Here is a 21152-nt window from a genome sequence, read left to right as displayed (position 1 = left end):
GTGAAGATCTCGAACGTAAATGGGCTGGTATTTAGCCTAATAATGAGATGTTTGAAGAAAAATGAGCCACAAAACATAAAGTAACTGGTTACTATTCACTAAGATGCATTCTCACACATTCATTATATCTTTCATTAAATTGATTCATTTAGGCTGCAGTCTTTATTTCATAAAAACAGTAAACTCATTTGTTTTTCTATCTAAACATGATAACGTCATATTTACATTGACAGTGATGTATGATTTGAAGCTGGGGAAAATGGACCATTTGCTACTTTTGATGATTTTTAAACAATCTGCTGCAAGATTGAAGCTTGTCTCTGAAGAGCAAGTCTCATTTATGTTTACTTTTATTATATGCTTTTGACATGTATAAATTTGATGATGCAATATTATGTTTTTAGTGGCGCATGTGGCACATATTTGGTACTTACGTAATTAAAACAATATATATATAACTTCGAGGTAATTCAGTTAGCTCATGTGTGTTCTACAAGTCATTCTTAGTGTTAAGAAAAGAAAAAAAAAATACATTTCACTTTGAGAATTCATCTCTGATGTAGTAATATCACGTGGAACCCAGAGGTTTCTGCTTTACAATTTTGCTGATTCAAATATCGGAGCGTTACATTTACTCGAGGGATAATTTAAACTTAATATGCATATAATAAACAGTCTTATCTTTTTCTTTCTTTTTTTCTTTTTTCTTTTTTTTTTTTTTTTTTTTTTTTTCCGTGAAATGTGTTAATGTAAGTTTTTCTCCATATTTATTAATACTAAATGAAAATCAAAGTAACATGGTCAAGGAAAAATAATGTTGGTGTTGAATATATATAATGCTTTTAAATATTGTATATTTTTGTTATGGAAGTCTTAGGACAATTATTACTATTCCCCCTGGAAGAACAATATTCTAACTCTGCCACTGGTTGAAGGGGTGGTCGCATCGCTTTAAGGCTTTTATTTATTTATTTATTTATTTTTTTAGAAGGGTAGCTAAACCATTCCTTAATACTTAGGAGGGTGGTTCAACAACATTTTTTTTTTGTAATTTTTATTTTCCTTTTCCTTTCTTTTATTTTTTAATAATTTTTTTGGATGGCTGAATCACTCTGTTGACCTTAAAGTGTAGTTTAACCACCCTATTTTTTTCGTTGTACTGTTTTACTTTAAATAGTATTTTAGAGTAATTTGAGTATTTCAACTCAAAATTTTACGTGTGTATCATGTATGTAATTTTTCATATATTTTAATAGTAACTCTAAGGAGAGAATAAATTACATCAAAATGGTATTTGATATTATAACACCCCAGAAAATTTAGCATTTCTATATGAGAACCCCAAAAAAATTGTTATGATATTAAGTAGTAATATAAAAGATTAAAAAGGGTTTTTGTTAAATAATTAGGTGTTTTATAAAATTTCTAAATTACTGAATAGGTTAAAAAAAAAAAAAAAACTGCGTGTCAAAAAAACAAAAAAACTACATGTGGCCTAAACGTGTCTCAAATCCTCTTTTCTCTTTGACACCTTTTGAACATGCACTGCTGTTTCAGACACGTAGACCCTCCTCTCTTTTCTTCTTTCACTCTTCTTTTCTTCTTTCTCCTTTTCTTTCACCCGACTGGAACAAGAAGGAGATGAGAGACAGAGATCTGTTGAGAGTGAGAGATGAGATTGAGAGGGAGGCAAAGAGAGCGATCGAGAGAGATCGGGAGAGTGAGAGATGAAACCGAGAGAGAGGGAGAGCTGGAGACCCGGAGAGATATCTGGTGGCGATCAACGCCGGTAGAGACCGAAGGAGAGGAAGATCGGACCGGATCTTCCGGTGGGTGAGCTGGGTCGACGCCGGCGACATGATTTCCGGTGAAATCCGGAGGAAAACCGTGACCCATCGAGCCTGTAAACCGGGAGGAGTTTCGATTGTGAAGCCCGTGACCCGTAGACCCGATGCAGTCCGTAGCTCAAGGAGGTCTGATCCTCCATGACTGGCGGCCATAATCGAAATCCGGCAGTCCCAATAGTGATTTCTGGCGACTCTTTGACCCAAAAACCTTTGGAAACCCGAAAAAAAACCCGTTAAACCTGAGGGAGAAACCCGTGACCCAGTGGCTGTTGAACCCGGGACCAACAAAGGAAGAAAACCCGATTTTTTTTCTGGCGACTTCATGACGTGATTTTTCGGTAGATTTCCAAGAAACTCCCTAAAACTAAATTCTATGATTTAATTTGATTAAATCAGTTTATTAGTTGGTTCCCTTGTTGATCGGATTACAGATGATTTTGATATGAATGTTATTTGGTTTCGTTATTGAAATATATTATGGATTTGGTGATTGAGGACTTTTGTGGTTACGATTTTTCTGGATGATCTTGTTGGAGAATTTCTATGAAAACTTTTGAGTAGTAGTTGATGTTGGCTGGATAGACAGAGATTGGAGGATCTTTTTGTGGTTTCTCAGTTTATAGACTTTTGACGGGTATAATGTTGTAGTGTTGAAACATGGGTTTAGTTTAATAATATGAATTATGGGCCATGTCAAATTTAATGTTTTAAAGATGAATATGTATAGCAACTGATTTGCTTTTGAAATGACCAATATACACGGTATTTCTTGGTCCCTACTAAATTTTGTGTCTACTTCAAAATTTGTACCTTGAATGTTAACTTTATCTTCTACAGTGTTTGAGCCTCTTAGTAATAACAAAAAGATGTATAGATTTTAAGCCCCACTGGAAAATTGTCACTAAAGCCATGTAGTTGTTTTAGTCTAATAGATTCTCTTTTAATATACTGAAAATCATTGAGGAGGAATCTCAAATGGAAAATTTGAGGATTTTTAGACTTAAATGAAGAATCTATGTTCCTATTCTATTATTTAAACACCACTAGGCTGAATTCATTACTCTTGCTATAATTTACTTTCTTGTGCTAAAAGTAGTTACATGCTCATATGACCACTTCATAACTTTTATGCTCTTAATGTGGTACAAGGTAAATACAAGAACCGGTAAACTAGGGGCAATGAATGGCTATATTGTTAAACGGTTTCATATGCCTAAGCTTTCATTATGCTTCTCTTTTCATGTGTACCAAATTTGATTATCCTATGAATATCCTCTAAATATTTTCATGATCTACTCTAGGTAGAAGTAACAAAGAATCCACTCAAGATCGCCAGGTAAGGGAACACAACTTTAAACCTCGGCGAAATATTAAATAAAACCTTTTCAAAAGAAAAACGTCGGGAATTTTCAAGAGACTCCTTCACTTAAATATTATTTGTTCTATTATCTCAAGTATGAAATAATGAATATGTTACATGTGAATCACATAGATGAATGAAGCTGATGATTATATGTTACATGTGCACTATATGAATGAAGCTAATGAGTATATGAATATGTTACCTGTGAATCACATAGATGAATGAAGTGATGAGTATATGTTACATATGCACTATATGAATGAAGATGATGATGAGATTATGATTCTCAATATATATATGTTATATGTGCACTATATGAGCAAGATGATGAAACTATGCTGAACGTATGTTTCATGTGCATCACACAAAGTTTTGTCCCACGGTACCATAATGCTGTGATCCGGATCTTATGCTGCTAATGATGGGTAGCGGGCAACCACACCAAAAGTGTGGGGCTATCGGCCGGGGGGTTCTCACCTAGGGAGCTTCCTAACCCAGCAGCTCTCCCCTATGACGACAGGATGAGCCTATGGGTCCTTCAGGATCGGTCCTATGGACGAGCCCAACGTGCACCGCTCATGGTAAAAATGTGGAAGTGGACCAGTGATTGACAAAACTTACACACTATGAATGATGATTACATATGCATATTTATTATTGATGCTGATATTTCTATATGTGAACTCTGAAAATTCTAAGTTTCTAAACTGAACTTTTATAATACCTTGTTCTATGTTGTGTTACTTACTGAGTTGTCAAACTCACCCCTTACCCCTTCAACCTTTTTCAGGATGCAATAATCAGAGTCACTTTTTGGTAATGGCATAGACCTCGCTAAGAGTAATAGAGGATTTTTGGGGGATTGATGTAACCTTTGAATTGTATAGTATGTTCCCCTTTTGAAATTTATAGCTTTGTAAAGAGCTACTTTTATGTTCCTATAAATAAAATAGATGATTAAGATCTATATTTAGAAGGGGTGTGCTTTATGTAAATGTATTTTCAGGCTTAAGTTCGCGTTCCCCTTATATCCCAAAATGGGGGCGTGACAGATATGGTTAAATATTAGAAATTTTTGTTTGAAGTTCGTGTAGAAAAAAGTACGAGCTTAATTGGATATTTTCTAGAACAATGATTTCGGCAATAGCACCAACACAGTCCTAAGATCACCTTGGTGACATGTTGAAGCCAAGCCCTACACTCTCACCAAGAATTTTACATAATTCTAGGCAGGGTTGGAATCATAAATTTTTATCAAGTGAGGCAAAAGCATGAACACAATATGTAACAACCCTAACCCGCTAGGGCTGGGATTGTCAGTTTACTCTCTTAGAAGCGCAAAGATTTCTAAGGTTTACCAGAGTAATTACTACATGTGATACTAAATGCATGATAGAATAAAAACATCAAATTTAAAACTTCATAAAATGCGGAAACGTTTAGTAAAAAATATATATAAATAACATTCTTTATTAAATAAGTCATAACTCTAAAATTATGCCAATGAACTTATTTAAAATAAAATACAATGCAGCTCAGATGGACTCAATAATTGACCCTGCCCCCAATCCAACCTCCTAGTTCAAACTGTTGATCACTTGAAAACAAAAAGTAAACTAAATGAGCATAAACGCTCAATAAGTAAATCCCCAGCCTTAAAACAGTTGGGTTAAATTCGTTTTCTTTAAAATCTTTCACTTAAAACGATTTATTTCCTGTAACACTTCAACAAAGCATATTTATCACATAACTCTATTTAGGCAAAGATAAAACCTTCTTCTTTATTTATTTTTTCTCCTTTGAAAACCAATTCAAAGCAAATTTAACGTATATCACTATTTAAATGAGGATACAAATTAATTTCGAAATTAATCAATTTCCAATAAAGCTGCAATAAAACCATTCATCTTCTTCAGAACACATAAATATATTTATTTATAACTAACATTCTCATAATAGGTCCCACGTATACTATTACACCCCGTGCACTAGGGTTACACGGTTCTTGCGGCCATGGCAGCGACTGTGGTCACAAGCTTGCCCGCCAGCTAATCAATCAAAGTGCACTTAGCGTGAGTGGTTGCGCTTCCATCCCAGCATCAGTATCGAACCATGTTTTCTTTTAATTCTCTTGGGCAAAAAAATATATCCTCTGCACATGCCCTCATCTTATAAACCTTTTCAATTTTATTTTTTCTTCTCTTGATATCTTTAGGGCAACATGTAGGAGGGTGTTCATCTCATACTTCTCATAATTATTGCTTTAAAAAATAAAAAAATAAAAAATAAAGCTTTCCCAATTCGGGAACTTTGCAAAACTAAACTCATTTTGTTTTGACAAAAACGCTTCCATATCAGAGAATTTTCATGACAGGGATTTCCTTAACAGGGACATAGTAATTTCCAGAGAGCTTCCAAAAGATTATTTGCAGAAAATATTTTCCAATATGGAAAGGACTGATCATAAGAAATATATGCACACAATATCACTAAGAAGGACAGATCCTGGTGAAAGAATTATTTGTGGAGATTTTACAGTTCTTGATGTGGTCGTTTTGTGTACAAAAATATCAATAATAAAATTTCCACTCGCAATAGTACGAATCTTTGTAGGATAGGGCTATATTGAAGGTGTCGAACCTCAAGAATTGCGTAGGTGTTGCTGTCAAGCTTTTCGAGATTAAATATAACTTAATTTAAAAGATGTTTGATTTTTGTTTTCTAAATATAAATACATAAAAGTAAAAGACATAAATGTAAATAGAGTATGGATGAGAGAAAAAATAGGGGATTGATTTCAGCACTCAACGCATAACAATGGTCAATCATAAATTAACAAGAGAAATTCATACTATGCATGATATAGGGTTCGTCTCACTCGAATAGTCAAGAAATTACCTCTAAAGAATAAGTATAATCCATCTTTGGTTGGCACGGACCGTCCACGTAACCATTAAGATGAGGTACGACTCGTCTTCCCTTGGTATGGATTAGCTACGTCTTTAATAGGATACACACAATCAATGAAAAAGTATAACCCATCTTTTGTTGGCACGAACTGTCTACCTAAATTACACTAAAGAAGGGTGTAATACAATCTGTCTTCCCTAGGCATGGCCTATCTAACCCTCTTGATCATATATCAATTAAAATCGTTGTATAACAATCATTCACATAATCATAGAAAATATGAAGGATTGAATTCAATCAATATAAAAGACTTTCTAAGACAAGATAATAAATTTATAATAATTGAATATATATAAACATTAAGATCAATTCTCACAGTTATACAACCATCATGCATATAGAAAATCCCAAATTAAAATACAATTAAACTAATGTTACTGGAAAGGGCTACATCAATACCCTAGTATGAATTTAGCCGTTCATTGTGGTGCTGGGATGGCCTCCTGCCTTGTTCTTCTCCTCTTCAACTTGTCAAGCCGTCAAGATAAATTTTCTGTCTAAAGCTAAGCACACATTTTCTTAAAGCTTAGGAATCTATTTATAGAGATTAGAAGAGGCCTAGAAGCCCTATAAATCCAAGAAAAATCAGAACTTAGCCTCTTAGTCCAAGTAGAAGATTGAAAATTCAATCCAAGTAGGAAAAGGATTCCAAATTCGTCCAGATATGCGGTCTTTTATTCCGGGGCAATTTTTGCATAGTAAACGTCCGAATTTGGAAAAAGCTATTTCAAACATATTTGTTGAATTTTTTTATTAGGTTTCCAACTCCACAAATTTCATTACAATTCAAGATCTGAGCAGAAAGTTATGATCCAAACACTAAGACATGTGCAGAATCCAAATTTGAATCCAATCCGATTTTGACTCTTATTGGAGAAATTCCGATTTAATCATTTTCTTGATTTGATTAAACTTAACCACATCATCTATGTCTTCTATTATGATTGGCTAAGCTTAACTATATCTTCTAGGTCTTCTCAAAGTGTGCTTTAAGCCAAAAATCAAAGAAATTAATTGCATCTTTATTTAAAACTTGAAAACAGTAAAACAATACAAAATCAAACGAATAACAACGCTAAGGAATTAACATATATAAGTTAAAGGGTTGAATGTGCAACATTTGACACTTATCAGTTCTGAAAGTCAGTTTTTCCTAGAGACTGTCTGGACACCCAGCTGCTGGAGTCCGAAAGCTCAGCTCAGAGACTTAGAGTCCTATGAAGGTCCGAACACTATAGCAAACGGTAAAGTTAGTAGCTCAAGGTCCGAAAGCTGTTTAGAGGGACCAGCAGACACTGAAGTCAATAAGTTCCCGTCAGCAAGGAGTCTGAACGATTATGCGGTAACTGCGAACGGAGGAACTACTTTATGCAATCGTTTGGACGCTAGGGTTTCTAGGTTCGGATGCGCTTCAAAGTTTTATGAAGTTTCAGTTGCAGGTCTGGACGCCACCTATGCAAATCCGAGTTTGTGTAGAATTAGGATTTCTGAAGCCTATTTAAAGAGGCCCATAGTTGAATTCTTAGTGTGTTAAGAGAGGGTGTTTAGGTAGATATTGTTAGATGTGCTAACTCTCTTAGAGTTTTATGTTTGTTGTGTTGGAATCAACCATTTGAAGTCTAACTTAGTAAGGAGCTCTAAGTTAAAGAAATCCATTAAAGAACTCTTAAGACAGGAGGTCTGGTTGAGAGGCGTTCATGTATAGGTACGTGTTAGAGTTATATGTACGACTATTGCATTGGATTATGTGAGTACGATTGCTTTGTAACTAGCTATTTCTTCTGTTAGTGGATTTCCTGGGTTTGGCTACCCTAAAGTGGTTTTTCTCTTTGATACAAAGAGTTTCAATTTTGTAACCAAAATATCTATTTTCTTTACTTTTTGGCATTTTATATTTGGTTGCATGATCGGTTGTGATCACACACACACACACACACACACACACTTTAGGAGTCATATTTTATTTTCAAAAATGATTCCACACAGTAGAGGTCTTCCTCCTAGGCTTTCTCTTATATGCATTCTTTTGAGCGTCTACTTTATTTGGATCCTCATTAGTAGCAGTATCTTGAACCAGCTCCATGGTTGCTTCAACAGTAGCCCCATGACTAATTTCAAAAGAATCCTTATTCTCATACCCTTCAATTGGCTCAAGTTGGTGCAAATCACTATCCATGCCTTTTAATTTTTAAATATTATATTTCATATTATTATGAAAAAAGAAAAGAAAAAACAAGTATTAGAAACTTCAAGCTTGAGTTGCAATATGAATTTTTAAAGAATTTAAGTTTGCATATCTATGATTCATGTGAATTAAAAAACTGTAAACTTTTAATTTTTTTAGTTCATATACTTTTAAGGATTCTAATCTCTGCCCATTTTTGTTTTTAGATTTTTTTTTTAAATGGATTTTTCATAGTTTTTTGTTAATTGCTTAAGGAATTTCAGTTCTACACAGTTTTTTATATTTAAGTTTTGTTCATAGTTTTTCAAGAATATTAAGATCTACCTAGTTTTTTGACAATTAATTATAAATAAAATAGAGCACATCATTACATAATCAGAACATAAATTTCTAAACATTGTGAACATTCATTAAAGGGTTTGTTAATCATAATTATTAATCATAAATAAAACATAGCATTACATAATCAACACATAAGTTTCTAAGCATTGTGAACAATTTCTAAACATTGTGAATCGTGAACATTCATTGAAGGGCTTGTATAATCATTAATCAAAAATAAAACACAACATTACATAATCAAAACATAAGTTTCTAAACATTGTCAACATTCATTGAATGATTCATTAATCCTAATCACTAATCATAAATAAAACACATCATTACATAATCAGAACATAAATTTCTAAACATTGTGAAAATTTTCTAAATATTGTGAACATTCATTGAAGGGTTTGTTAATTATAATCATTAATCAGAACATAAAAATTACAAATAATGTTAAAAAAAAATTAAAAAGAAAACCCTGAGTCATTTATAACTTGCAGAATCAAATATTCGAAGACACAAAATCAATGAGGTAGTAGAGGCTCTAAGGCTGAACGAACGTCCCTAATTCCTGAACAATCATATGATATATCAACATTAACATAAGAAATTTAGAACTTAGAAATATTGAAAGAATAGTAACTAAGTGAAAGAAAAAAAAAATGGAACATCAGAACATGAAATGATGAAAGGGAACGGATATTTGATACTTAACAAAGCTATAAATACTCTTGAGTCTTGAGTCTTGACTCTTGAGCGGTTGAGTTTCTTGCTCTCAATTTTATAATTGAGATTTGAGAGCAAGAGCATCGAAGCATGTATGATGTATTATTCAGGAATCGGGAAGGAACCGATTCCGAAGAACCAAATCAAGATACAGTAGATACGCAACTCAGGCAAAACCTAGTACTCAACTACTACCATTTTAGTCAGATCAAGAGTGATCTTGGTCTCTGCAATTGATACGTGTGAGGAGAATAGAAAAAACACAAAAAATTTGGGATTTGGCTGCACTGCGGAGAGATGGAACATCAGATGATTCAGATAGATCGATTTCTTTTGGTTCAATTTCGACGACAAATGTGAAAAAACTCTAATAGATTTCAAAACCAAATAATGTAGAAAGATAGAAGCCATTCGATCAAAAAGTTAAAAATAAATCAAAGGCTGGATTACGAAGAAGAGGAACCTGGTAGACGGGGTAATTGAGAGGGGAACTTTGCATTAAAAGCAAAGCATTAATTTTGTGAACCATTTAGGCTGCTCAGCAACAAGGCATTAAATTCTTGCGCAAGTTGCATGCATGAGAGACTGACAGAGTGATAGTTTAGAAATAAGAACAAAGTTTGATTGCAAATGGATTTTCAAACAAATCAATGATTTGATTAGAATTTTACTTCTATTTTTTTGACAATCAATGGCTTCAAGCTTCATTCGCTCAGAGGAATTGAGGATCGAAGAAGACATTGAAGTCCTCAGACAGTCAAACCTCAAGTCAATCAAGGATGGAAAAAATGGGTGGCGGATTTATTTTTTTTATTTTTTTTATTTATTTTTTTTAAGAAAAAAAAAATTGCTTTTGCCAACGGGTCGACGACTCGACGTTGTAGTTTTGAAAAGCAAAATAATAAAATTTCAAATTTAACTTTTCGTTTGGAAAATTATTCCTTACACCCGTATTCAGATAAAATTGGAGCCACTTGTGATACTAACCGTTGATTATTATAATCAATTTCAGAATAGAAATTAAAGTCGTTGGATCTAATCTAATGAGAGTGAGCACATGATTATTGTAACACCATATATTTTCTCGGAGTAGGATAGTTGATTACAGTTGTATCCATTATCTCATAATGAACGGCTCAAATTCACGCTTGAACGATCGGACGACTCAGAAAAATGTGAAGGGTGTCTCAGAAAATGGAGCTTGCTATCAACCCAAGCCACTCATGCGTTGTCAAGCGTCATGCGTCAGCTGTGTCAGGCATTATTACCTGGGGGCTTAGCCGCTTAGGGCACAACAAACGTTTTTTTGGTTAAAAATCCCTTACATGAGGGCTTACAATGAACGTTATTATACACGGTACTCGATGCAGTGTAGCCGAATTAGCCGATTAGATCTTGAAATCAATATTTGATGATTAAATTGAAATCATTGGATCAGATGAATGATCATGTGTGAGAAACACTGTATAAACTCTGGTGTAAGCCATGCGTTACAGCTGTAACCCACCATGAAAAGTGAATGACTGTGATTGAGATAAAACAATCGCACGGTTAAGAAATTCCCGAATAAAAGTGTAAAAAAAAATTATAAAAAATTTAAAATCAACAATATATAATGAATAAAACAATTGAAGACTCATAAAAATGCACCGTTTCATTCTTGGAAAATTGCTTACAAAACGCACTTTTTCAAGGATATGGATATATATATATATATATATATATATATATATATATATATATATATATATATATATATAAACAATGTTTATATAATTAGACACTTAATAATAAATTAAAGTGAGGTATGTTATTTGCACACAAATTGTACACACAATGCCTTTTGGGTATGTTTTTTATTTTTATTTTTTTTTAAAAAGCCAAAAGACAGTGCCATTGTGTATACAATATGTGTGCAAATAACATAAGAGTTAGTGAGATCATGCTGCATGCAACTAGGAGAAAAAAATAAATCTTGGTTTATTATGTGTATTTGGTCAATTTCATTCTCATATTTGCATTTTTTTAAGATCTTTTATAATTATAAGATTCCAATACTTACATGTGGATTTGGTCAATACTTACATAATTAATAAGTTAATATTGATAGATATAATGATCGTATCATATGATCTTGAACAAAAAAGTATTATCATTTGATTTTGACAGTAAAAAAAATGAAACAATAGTCAATATAAATACTAACTAACTTATATTAAGTTAAAACATTAACAATGGAGGGAGCAGATCTGCTCCCTCCTCCTCTCCCTTTCTTTTTCTAGTCCCCGCTCCTACCCTCCCCCTCCCATTCTAGTTTTTTCTTTTATTTGTAAGTGTTTTTCAACCAGATCAGCAATTTTGGCCTCTCCGTTATGCATTTGTCCATCTACCTCCGTACTGTACCGTTCATCTTCTCCCTGACCGCTACTGCTATTTGCTGGTTGTATTTTTTGCTTTGAATAAGAGTTTTCTTCTCTTTAGATCTGCCTTCATGGGCAATCTATGGGATGAAGGTTAGTTAGGTGTGAGAGATTACCTCTCAAGGCCTAGATAGTTCGGTGTGAGGGATTATCTCTAACAGTCGGTTTAATTTTTTATTTTTTTTTAGATATTTAGCTACCCTTACCTTAGATCTAGTCCGCTAAGAGCAAATCTGTTCTTTAACTATTTTTGTACATGGGTTAGTGAAAAATGAAAGTTATAGCATGTGGCTATGATTTTTAAGAGCTTTATACTTTGTGATGTAAGAGCTTTATACTCGTGATCTTTAATCAATGAAATACTCGTATTTTTCGTAAAAAGAAAAATATATTAACAATGATAATTATTATATTATCATATGGTCCTATATATATAATGATAATAATTTTTTTTAGTCTATTGATAATACTAATTAGATTATATCTAACGGTTATATAACACAATGTTAGATCATTTTATCTAAATTCTAATGATAATACCAAACTTGTGATTATAATTAACATAATGGTGATTCTAATCCTAATAACTTAATTTTTGAGAGTGTATGAATCACATTGTCATTATATATGAATAATATGATTAAGTTTCAAAAGTGTCATTATATCATATAATTAATGTGAATTCATACTTACGTATGTAATCTATATACATAGTCATTGTATCTAAATATTACTAATAATTATTAAATACTTAAAATCTTAAATCATATTTATTCAGTTTATCAGTGTATCTAAGTACCTAAATACTTAACCATTATATTAGTACGAATTTGTATACTTATATGATATTATGTAGCTATAATTTATACTTATAACTTAATTTATAATTATATATGTATATATAGATAATAAATTATGAATCATATCATATCACTTGATTTATGAGATTATCTATGAATCTATGATAAGTATGATAATTATGAGTCATAAATTATAATTATCATAATTCATAACTATCTACTAATAATACTAATATTATATGATCATACCATATAAGTATTATCATATGAAAACCTATTAACATGATCTAACAATTAGTATGATCTTAGATCTTGGATCACATGATGTAACGATTACTAAATATATAATGATAATACTTATAACATATAATAAAGTGATTATATGTCATATGCCACAATGTTATATTATTATATGATCATATAGTCCTATTGTATTACATGAATAATATGATTAAGTATCTGGATTATCATTATATCATATGACTAACAATTAAGTATTGATATTATTCACTTTTACTATTTTATATACATATAACCAATAAATTATAACTAATTAATATATACTGACCAATAACCATTGACTTAATTTTATATTTACATATTAGTGTATTGTTTATTAATATACTATATTATAAAAATAAGTTATATATTAACAAATTAATATATATATATATATATATGCGAGTCGATCCTTATAATAGCGGGTTCACGAGCATTAATCGAGTCGAGCTGAGTTTATACGAGTTTGTATCATTTAATAATTGAGCCTAATTTCGTGTTCACAAGTAGCTCATTTAATAATCAATTCGAGCATGAGTCAAGTTTATTTGAGTCGATCTCAAGTAAGTTCACGAGTAGTTTTGCTCGTTTACACCCTTAACAGTAATTACGCCAAATTTTGTCAATTTATAAAGCTAGGCTTTTGAAACAAGAGTATTTTTGAAAGACTAGTGAAATATGACTTTTCTATCCAAAAAGATGGTTAACGCTAACGGATGTGCTTAATTACAATAGAATGGTAGTTTGATGTACCCAAGTGTCACAACTGTCAGTTCATAGGGCCTTATAAAAAATGATTGTTAGTTGAGGGCACTAAAGTATATTTAACCCTATTTATTTACTTATCTCTAGGCAAAGTATTGTCATGAATTCTAAGTCTAGCATTATCACTCATGCATGGTTAGGTAGATGAGCAAGAATTAGTTTAGCAGTGTAGTAGTCTCTATTGTAGTAGAAGTCTAGATAGATAAATAAGGAGTTCATCTCCATTGATATCGCTCGGTTGTAATATCTATTTTAAGTGTGATTAAATAATTAAAAGCTATTCATAAAATTATTGGAGCCTATCAATCTGTCCTGTTACAAAGGCTTAGAATTCTTTAATATCCTACCGTTAGTTTTTCTTCTCGTAACACTATAACGCCATGTCTCTAGCTATAACAGATGTTATTCTCCTTAAGGGAGTGGCACTCCTTTTCTCTTTTAAACTTCTCTGTAATCTTATTGTTTCCAGTGAGTAGATAAGCAGCGTTTAAAGAAAAGTTCTACATGGTTGAAAAACGAAACAGGGAAAATTATGGAATCTAAGGAAGAGCTCGGTTGTAATATCTATTTTAAGTGTGATTAAATAATTAAAAGCTATTCATAAAATTATTGGAGCCTATCAATCTGTCCCGTTACAAAGGCTTAGAATTCTTTAATATCCTACCGTTAGTTTTTCTTCTCGTAACATTATAACGCCATGTCTCTAGCTATAATAGACGTTATTCTCCTCAAGGGAGTGGCACTCATTTTCTCTTTTAAACTTCTCTGTAATCTTATTGTTCCCAACGAGTAGATAAGCAGCGTTTAAAGAAAAGTTTTACATGGTTGAAAAATGAAACAGGGAAAATGATGGAATCTAAGGAAGATCATGTTTTTTTTTTTTCAAGCAAATAAGGGAAAGGTTACGAAAGAGGGGTCTTTCCCATTCTTATTCCAAAAGAAAGAGAGAATGGAAGACCAGTTGAGAATGCTTCCAAAATCAAGACTAGATGAAGTGGCCCATCGAGCTGCATAATGTGTACAAAAAAATGTGCACTACAAATAAAGCAAATAATAAAACGAAAAACAACATTCCAGTTGTGCGATGCTAGCACATCATGGGCTTCATCGATGACGGTAGAATATGAGAGACATGTGGTGGTAACATGTAAATTATCATTAGAAATTCTAACTACCATAACTGGGATGGGAAGGCGTCTTTCAACACAACCACAAAACACAGCAGCGAAACTTGCATTAAAGGAGACTGAAACTGAGCCAAAAATAAAGTCTCCACCCAATAATTATACAACACATGAGCAGGGAGACTAAATCTAAATACTGCATAAAACAACAAATAAAATAAAGCAACAAAATACAACAGATTCGACGGAGAAAGTAGCATGCTGCAATCGGCGGAGGTACGACACATGAGATCTAGCGTGTGGACATTAGATGGTTGAGCAGAGGGAGTTGACGGGAAGCTGGAAGGCCAGAGATAGGGATGTAATCGAGCTGAGCCGAGTCGAGTTTGGGCATTCTGAGGCTGACGGAAGGGGGGAAAATGGTTGTCTTTGGTAGTTGAATACTCTATTTTGGTCGAGTTGGTAGTTTGTGGGGGCTTTGCGCAAAAGTTGGTAGTTCATGGGGGGAAAAAGGTAATTACCCCTAATATTAATCAAAGTCCAAAGATATTAAATTAAAACACAACTATATGCAATGTGCAGTGCCAATGTATTACGTATATATGTATATCTATTATCTATACATAGTATGATTATGTAATTTAATATACTAATGTAACTATACTAATGTAATTTATTTATAGACACACACTACATAATGTAACTATAATTTGTGTAAATATGAAAATATAGTAATTAATACATAATGTATATATAAGTTAGTATATAATTAAGTATTGACCAACTAGTTAAAATGTTACTTTATTAATTAACTAGTTACTATGGGTTAATAATATATAATTACAAAATATTATGTAACCTAAACCCTAAATTCTAATTCCTTAACTATGCTTAATTAGTTAGTTACTTAATAGCTAGTTAGTTACTTAACGAATTATATACGCTTAATTAATACATTTATAACTATAATTGATAATTTGATATACAAACAAACATAGTAACATATTAACATATTACCTATTAACTAACTTTCTAACTACTTATATAGTTATAACTTATAACTTATGTTAATTAACTTAAGTAGTTACTTAGTAATATTAAGTTAGTATATATTAACTAACTATTTAATATGTTAGTTTATTAACTAATTAGTTAGTACGTTAATACTAATATATATATATACACACAAATACATACATTCATATATATAATACACGTACAAATATTAAGTATATATATATATACCTATAGTTACTACAAACATATTACCTAACTCGTTACTAGTTAGTATGTTAACACAAAATATTGAGTATTCTAACTATATCTACTAAGTCACTTATTTACCTAGTATATATTAATTAAATAAATAATATGTTAGTTTATCAACTAACTAGTTAGTATGCTATTCTAAAGTTATCTATATAACATATATTACTCAATTACTAATATACGTACTTAAATGTACATAACTCATTTTGATTAATATATTCAAATATATTAAACGAGCTAGTTAGGCTCGCGAGCCCTTAAATGAGTCGGGTTGCGTTGGATCGAGCTTTAAACGAGCTAGGCTCGCGAGCTCCTATCGAGTTTTGTCGAGTGAGTCGTGTATGTATCACTTATTAATCGAGCGGGTTTCTACAGTAACGAGCGGGTTTGTACAATGTCGAGCTCAAGTTCGGGTCGAGTTTAACCTAGCGAGTATCGAGCCAGTTGTCGGACGGACTGGTTTATTTACATCCCTAGCCAGAGAAGATAATGAGCGGGCACGTAAGAGGCCGAGAGTGATAGAGGAAAGTAGATCTAGCTTGGAAAATAGATCTGAGAACCAAAACCATTCCGACAGCTGATGCGGTGAAGGTGGCGAACAGCGAGGAGGAGACTGGCGGCAATGGGAAACTAGCTGAACCTGCAGTAGAAGAGAAGAAACAAAAAAAGAAGGGAAAAGACCACAAAAAGACCCAAAATAATCTGGAAAATGAGAGAGAAAGAGGGAGGAGGGATCTCCTCCCAAACAAAACTGCATAAGGCGAAAGCAAGACCTCACAGTGGAGGTGAAAAAGAACTTTGAGGTTGAGAGCTTCTCTCTCTAAAGAAAATAGAGAGAAAGAAAAGTGAAGTAAAATGTTCTTCTGCAGAGATGATGTTAACCTAACAGTATGATGTATCAAATACGCTTGTTTGGTACTTCATCTTCCCAACAGCCAAAAGGAAAGCCCCTCTCTCTATTTCCACACACCTATTGGAAGCTTCCGAGTACACATGAATGCTATGCTTAATTAAGAGCAGTATCCAATTTCCAAATCTTTCTTTTCTAATTATTTTTGTAACAGTTATTGGTGATATGAAATAGCTGAAAAGCAGTTACAATTGGGAGAAAAGGAGGAAAAAATATGGTCGGCATTAGATAAGGTTTCAAGGAAGAAACTGACCAGCCAAATCGCATATCAGCGGTTAAGACTGAAATTACTATGTGAACTAAAAGTAAAAGTATTTACAAAATTAACTGGCTCCGATTTACAAATAAATATAAACCTTGAAGCAAATAAAGGGTTACCATAGAGCTGAGATCCTCGTGCATGAAGTTGTTCACTTCTAAACAATAGTATACAATATCATCTTCCAAAAGAGGCTTTCTTTCATTGACCAATCTACAAAATCCATGATTGTACACAGCTATCAAACTGAATAAACAAATCTTTCTCCAACAAAACCCATGGTCATGTTTGCTTCTTTCTATACTCATGGTATTCTTATGTTATCTATACTGGGAGACCCTCAAGGTCATACTTCATAACAAGTCTCTCCATTGTACTCTGACTCACAACTTGTCTAAGATGCAACTCTTTCAAAACTTTGGCTACTAGTTGATTTTCTTTTTCTTGGGCAATCCCTTCCACTAGAATGGTATAAGTTGTTTCATTAGGCATATACCCTTTCCCAATCATCATCTCAAAAATCTCCAAGGACAAATTTGTTCTTTGAGATTTGCAAAATCCAAGTATAAGTGCATTGAAATTGTCAATATTAGGCCTATAGTTATTTTCTTCCATTACCCAGAATATCTCCATAGCCTCATCTAGCATTCCTTCCATACACAATCCTTTAATTAACGATGAATAGGTGTAGGAATCTGGTGTAAATCCATGCTTTGTGATCTCATATAAAAGCTGAAATGTTGGATATGTATTCCCTTTCCTGCACAGGCTTGTAATCACACTTCTGTAGAAATCATGCATGGAAGAGTTTTGCTTATTACCCAAGCTTTGAACTATAGAGAATGCCTCTTGCACCATCCCCTCCTCACAGAGAATAGAAATCACATTGTAAGTTCCTTCACTGGGAGTTCAATGACGATAAATCATTTGGTCTAAACACTTGACCACAAGATCTAGCTTCCCCTCAGTGTAGAGACGAGAAATTATTGGGTTGTAGCTTGCAGCAGTAGGCTTGAACCATCTGATCATCATTTCATCTAACACCTTAAGCGCATGTTCAGTTTTGCCGTTCAGAGCAAGCGAACCAATCAATATGTTGTAAGTAACGATTGAGGGTGAGTGATCCTCACCATCCATCTCAGCCAAAAGCTCATTTGCTTCCTCCCACTGCCCCTCATAGCACAAACTCCTAAACAAAATGTTATAACTCACAACGTTTGGATTGAACCCCTTGGAATGAAAAATCCCTGAAGAGATGAATGGCCTCTTCGATCCTACGTTCCTTGCACAACCCAATTAACAAAATGTTATAACAAACCAAATTAGGCTTCCCACCCTTGGCAATTCTCTCATTCAATAGCTTCATGGCTTCATTTACTCCTTTTTCCTTATAAGCAGCTTCAAGCAAGGAGTATGTGAATGCATTTGGGATTAGCCCATTTTGCATCAATCTATCCAGAAGCTGTAAGCTCTAGTTCAATTTACTATGCATACAAAGTCCTCTAATGAGCGAATTATAAGTAACAACATTGGTTGGGAAGCCATGTTCCTCCGTTTTTTCCACCAATTGCATTGTATACCCAACATTTCTCTCTTTTACACAGATAATTCACCAAGTACGTGTACGAAGCTGCATAAGGTATAATACCAGAAGTAACCATCATCTCCATCACCCTAATCGATTTTCTCATCTTATTTGCCTTGCACAGATCATACAAGAGTTGTGTTGCTTGAGGTACATCAGGCTTTTGGCCCTTCCCTACCATATTCTCCAAATGAAGAAATGCATCATTAAGTCTAGGTTCCCTACTTCTTGAGTCGCTCTTCGTAGACCTCCGGTTGGGCAAAGTAACAACAGTGTCTTTTGGAGAAATGGTGATCTGGGTAGATGCTAAAACTCTAGAAAAGCCCCTATTGAGGGAAAATGTGTGGAGATTTGGGATTTGAGAGAAGAACCCACAACCCTTTCTGGTAGTTTCTGGCAATTGGTTCACAATAGGGGACATTGAATTCAGCAGGATTGCCATGGCTAAAGAATCAAATGTAGTTAAGACATTGAGATTTTGCTTTTCTAATGCAAGGTTTTGAATATCTACTCTTCGCATAGAGAACAATAATCGAAATTCTGGGCTGGTCCTAATAGAAAAATCAGGAGCAAGAGAATCTTTTATTACAAAATAGAGAGAGAGAGAGAGAGAGAGAGCGAGAAAGAATCAAGTCAAAATATAACAAAAAAGAGGAAGAGAGATCAACATACGTTGGATTTCGCTTGATGATGTTTCTTTAAATCTTGATTCTTCCAAAAAATGGTTGGGGCCAGAATACGTCCACAAGTCCCTCTATCGTTATCCAAGCGATAAGGGTTCGTGAACACCACGCGCTATTGCACGCGTTCGAAATACTGCTCTCAGTTGTTCTTTTTCTTTTCATTTTACCTTTTTTTTTTTTTAATTTATTTTTTTTCCTTTCTTATGAGAATTCAAGTTGAAGTTGACTTGACAAGAGTCCACGCAAAGCTCTTATTTTATAAAGGAATTCCTTTTAAAGGAATGATTAAACATCTTTTTGGTATCTGTGGTTTAACTTTATTTTTTGCCTCATGTGATTCATTTCGTATCATAGATGGCACCTATGCTATGAGAAAAGACGGAGATGGTACCTCCATCCAAAAATTAACGATTGTCCACATCAACGCCACTTAGCACCCTTAAAAACTCGACACCTATCCTAGATGCCACGTAATAAGACACATCAGTGCCATGTCAGACGAAGTATCTGCCACATCACCCAAATCAGTTTATAGGGGAAATTAAATTTTAACTTTTCAACCGATTTTCTTTCTGTCCGATTTGCCCTTCACCCTTATTGTAAAAATCAGAGCCCTAATTTTGCACAGACTTGTCGATCTCACCCAAACTCTCAAATCCCACCTCGCCCTAATCTCGCACAGACTTGACGATTTCCCACAAATGTTCAACATTTTGGCTAGATTTGCACACGTCGAAGTCCGACTAGAAGCAGATTTACCAATTAGAAGCTGATTTCCTGGAACCTATTCTCTTTACCTTGCGACAGACTTGTCAATTTATCGGTTTCGCACAGACTTGTCGATCTCCCCTAAATCAGAGTTATTTCATGATGCACAATTTTTAGAACAAAATACTTGGCTAAAGTTTGTTTGTGCTATGTGAAACAAACTTCACCCAAGATGTTTAATATACAGCTCTTGTGTGATTTTTGGTTGTTGGGCAAAGTATTGGGTTTAGAGAAATAAACAATGTTTGGTTGTTGGGAAAAATATAAAGTCCCTAACTTTATGTAGGGCCTCCAATGCGCGTGTTTTTGTCGGTTGTTGGGTAAAGAACAAAGTTCCCAACTTTGTTTATTTGAGTTCTGTTTGCTCCTTGTGGTTGTTCACATGTCTTTGTCTTTGTTTATTGGAATTCTATTTTATGAGCATCATGGGTTGTTGTCCACAAAAGATAAGCTTTTAGCTAAAGTGAAAACACACCAAAAAAAAAAGAGAAAAAAAAAAGAGTGGTCCTCACTGATATGTTGTTCTCCCAAGCTCTCTGTGCAAATTAGAGAGCCACATATAAGGATTAACACTTATCAACCCATATATACGGTTTCTCACTTTGGCATTTCAATAATAATAAAAATAGGACACTGGCAGTGCAATAGGAATTAACCATTGTCAACACTGTATTTTGTGCATGTTCTGGCTGTGAGTATGATTATTCTACCTGTTTACTAAAGTGGTGCATAAATGATTGATCTAAATTTTGATCTCTTCATTTACCACCATGGGTCGCTATCTGGATCAAGTATGGAGTATGTTGGAAGCGACGTCATGACAGTAGAGGGTTTGGATGCAGACCAGATATGCTTTTAGGACCTTACCAATA

The 21152-nt window shown here is 33.5% G+C and overlaps 1 protein-coding gene across 1 annotated transcript; it reads right to left on the bottom strand.

Moving 5' to 3' along the window:
* Nucleotides 1–17382: 17382 nt before the first annotated feature.
* LOC133874629 (pentatricopeptide repeat-containing protein At1g79080, chloroplastic) lies at nucleotides 17383–19287 on the bottom strand. The gene is given in 3 exon segments (XM_062312502.1): nucleotides 17383–18480; nucleotides 18482–18835; nucleotides 18837–19287. Coding segments are annotated over 3 exon segments (1701 nt in total). The 5' UTR covers nucleotides 19272–19287; the 3' UTR covers nucleotides 17383–17568.
* Nucleotides 19288–21152: the final 1865 nt, after the last annotated feature.

This window comes from Alnus glutinosa, chromosome 8, assembly GCF_958979055.1.
Source record: "Alnus glutinosa chromosome 8, dhAlnGlut1.1, whole genome shotgun sequence".
NCBI lineage: Eukaryota > Viridiplantae > Streptophyta > Magnoliopsida > Fagales > Betulaceae > Alnus > Alnus glutinosa.
The sequence above is the reverse complement of the archived record's forward strand: the minus strand, read 5'-3'. Positions and strand labels throughout refer to the sequence as shown.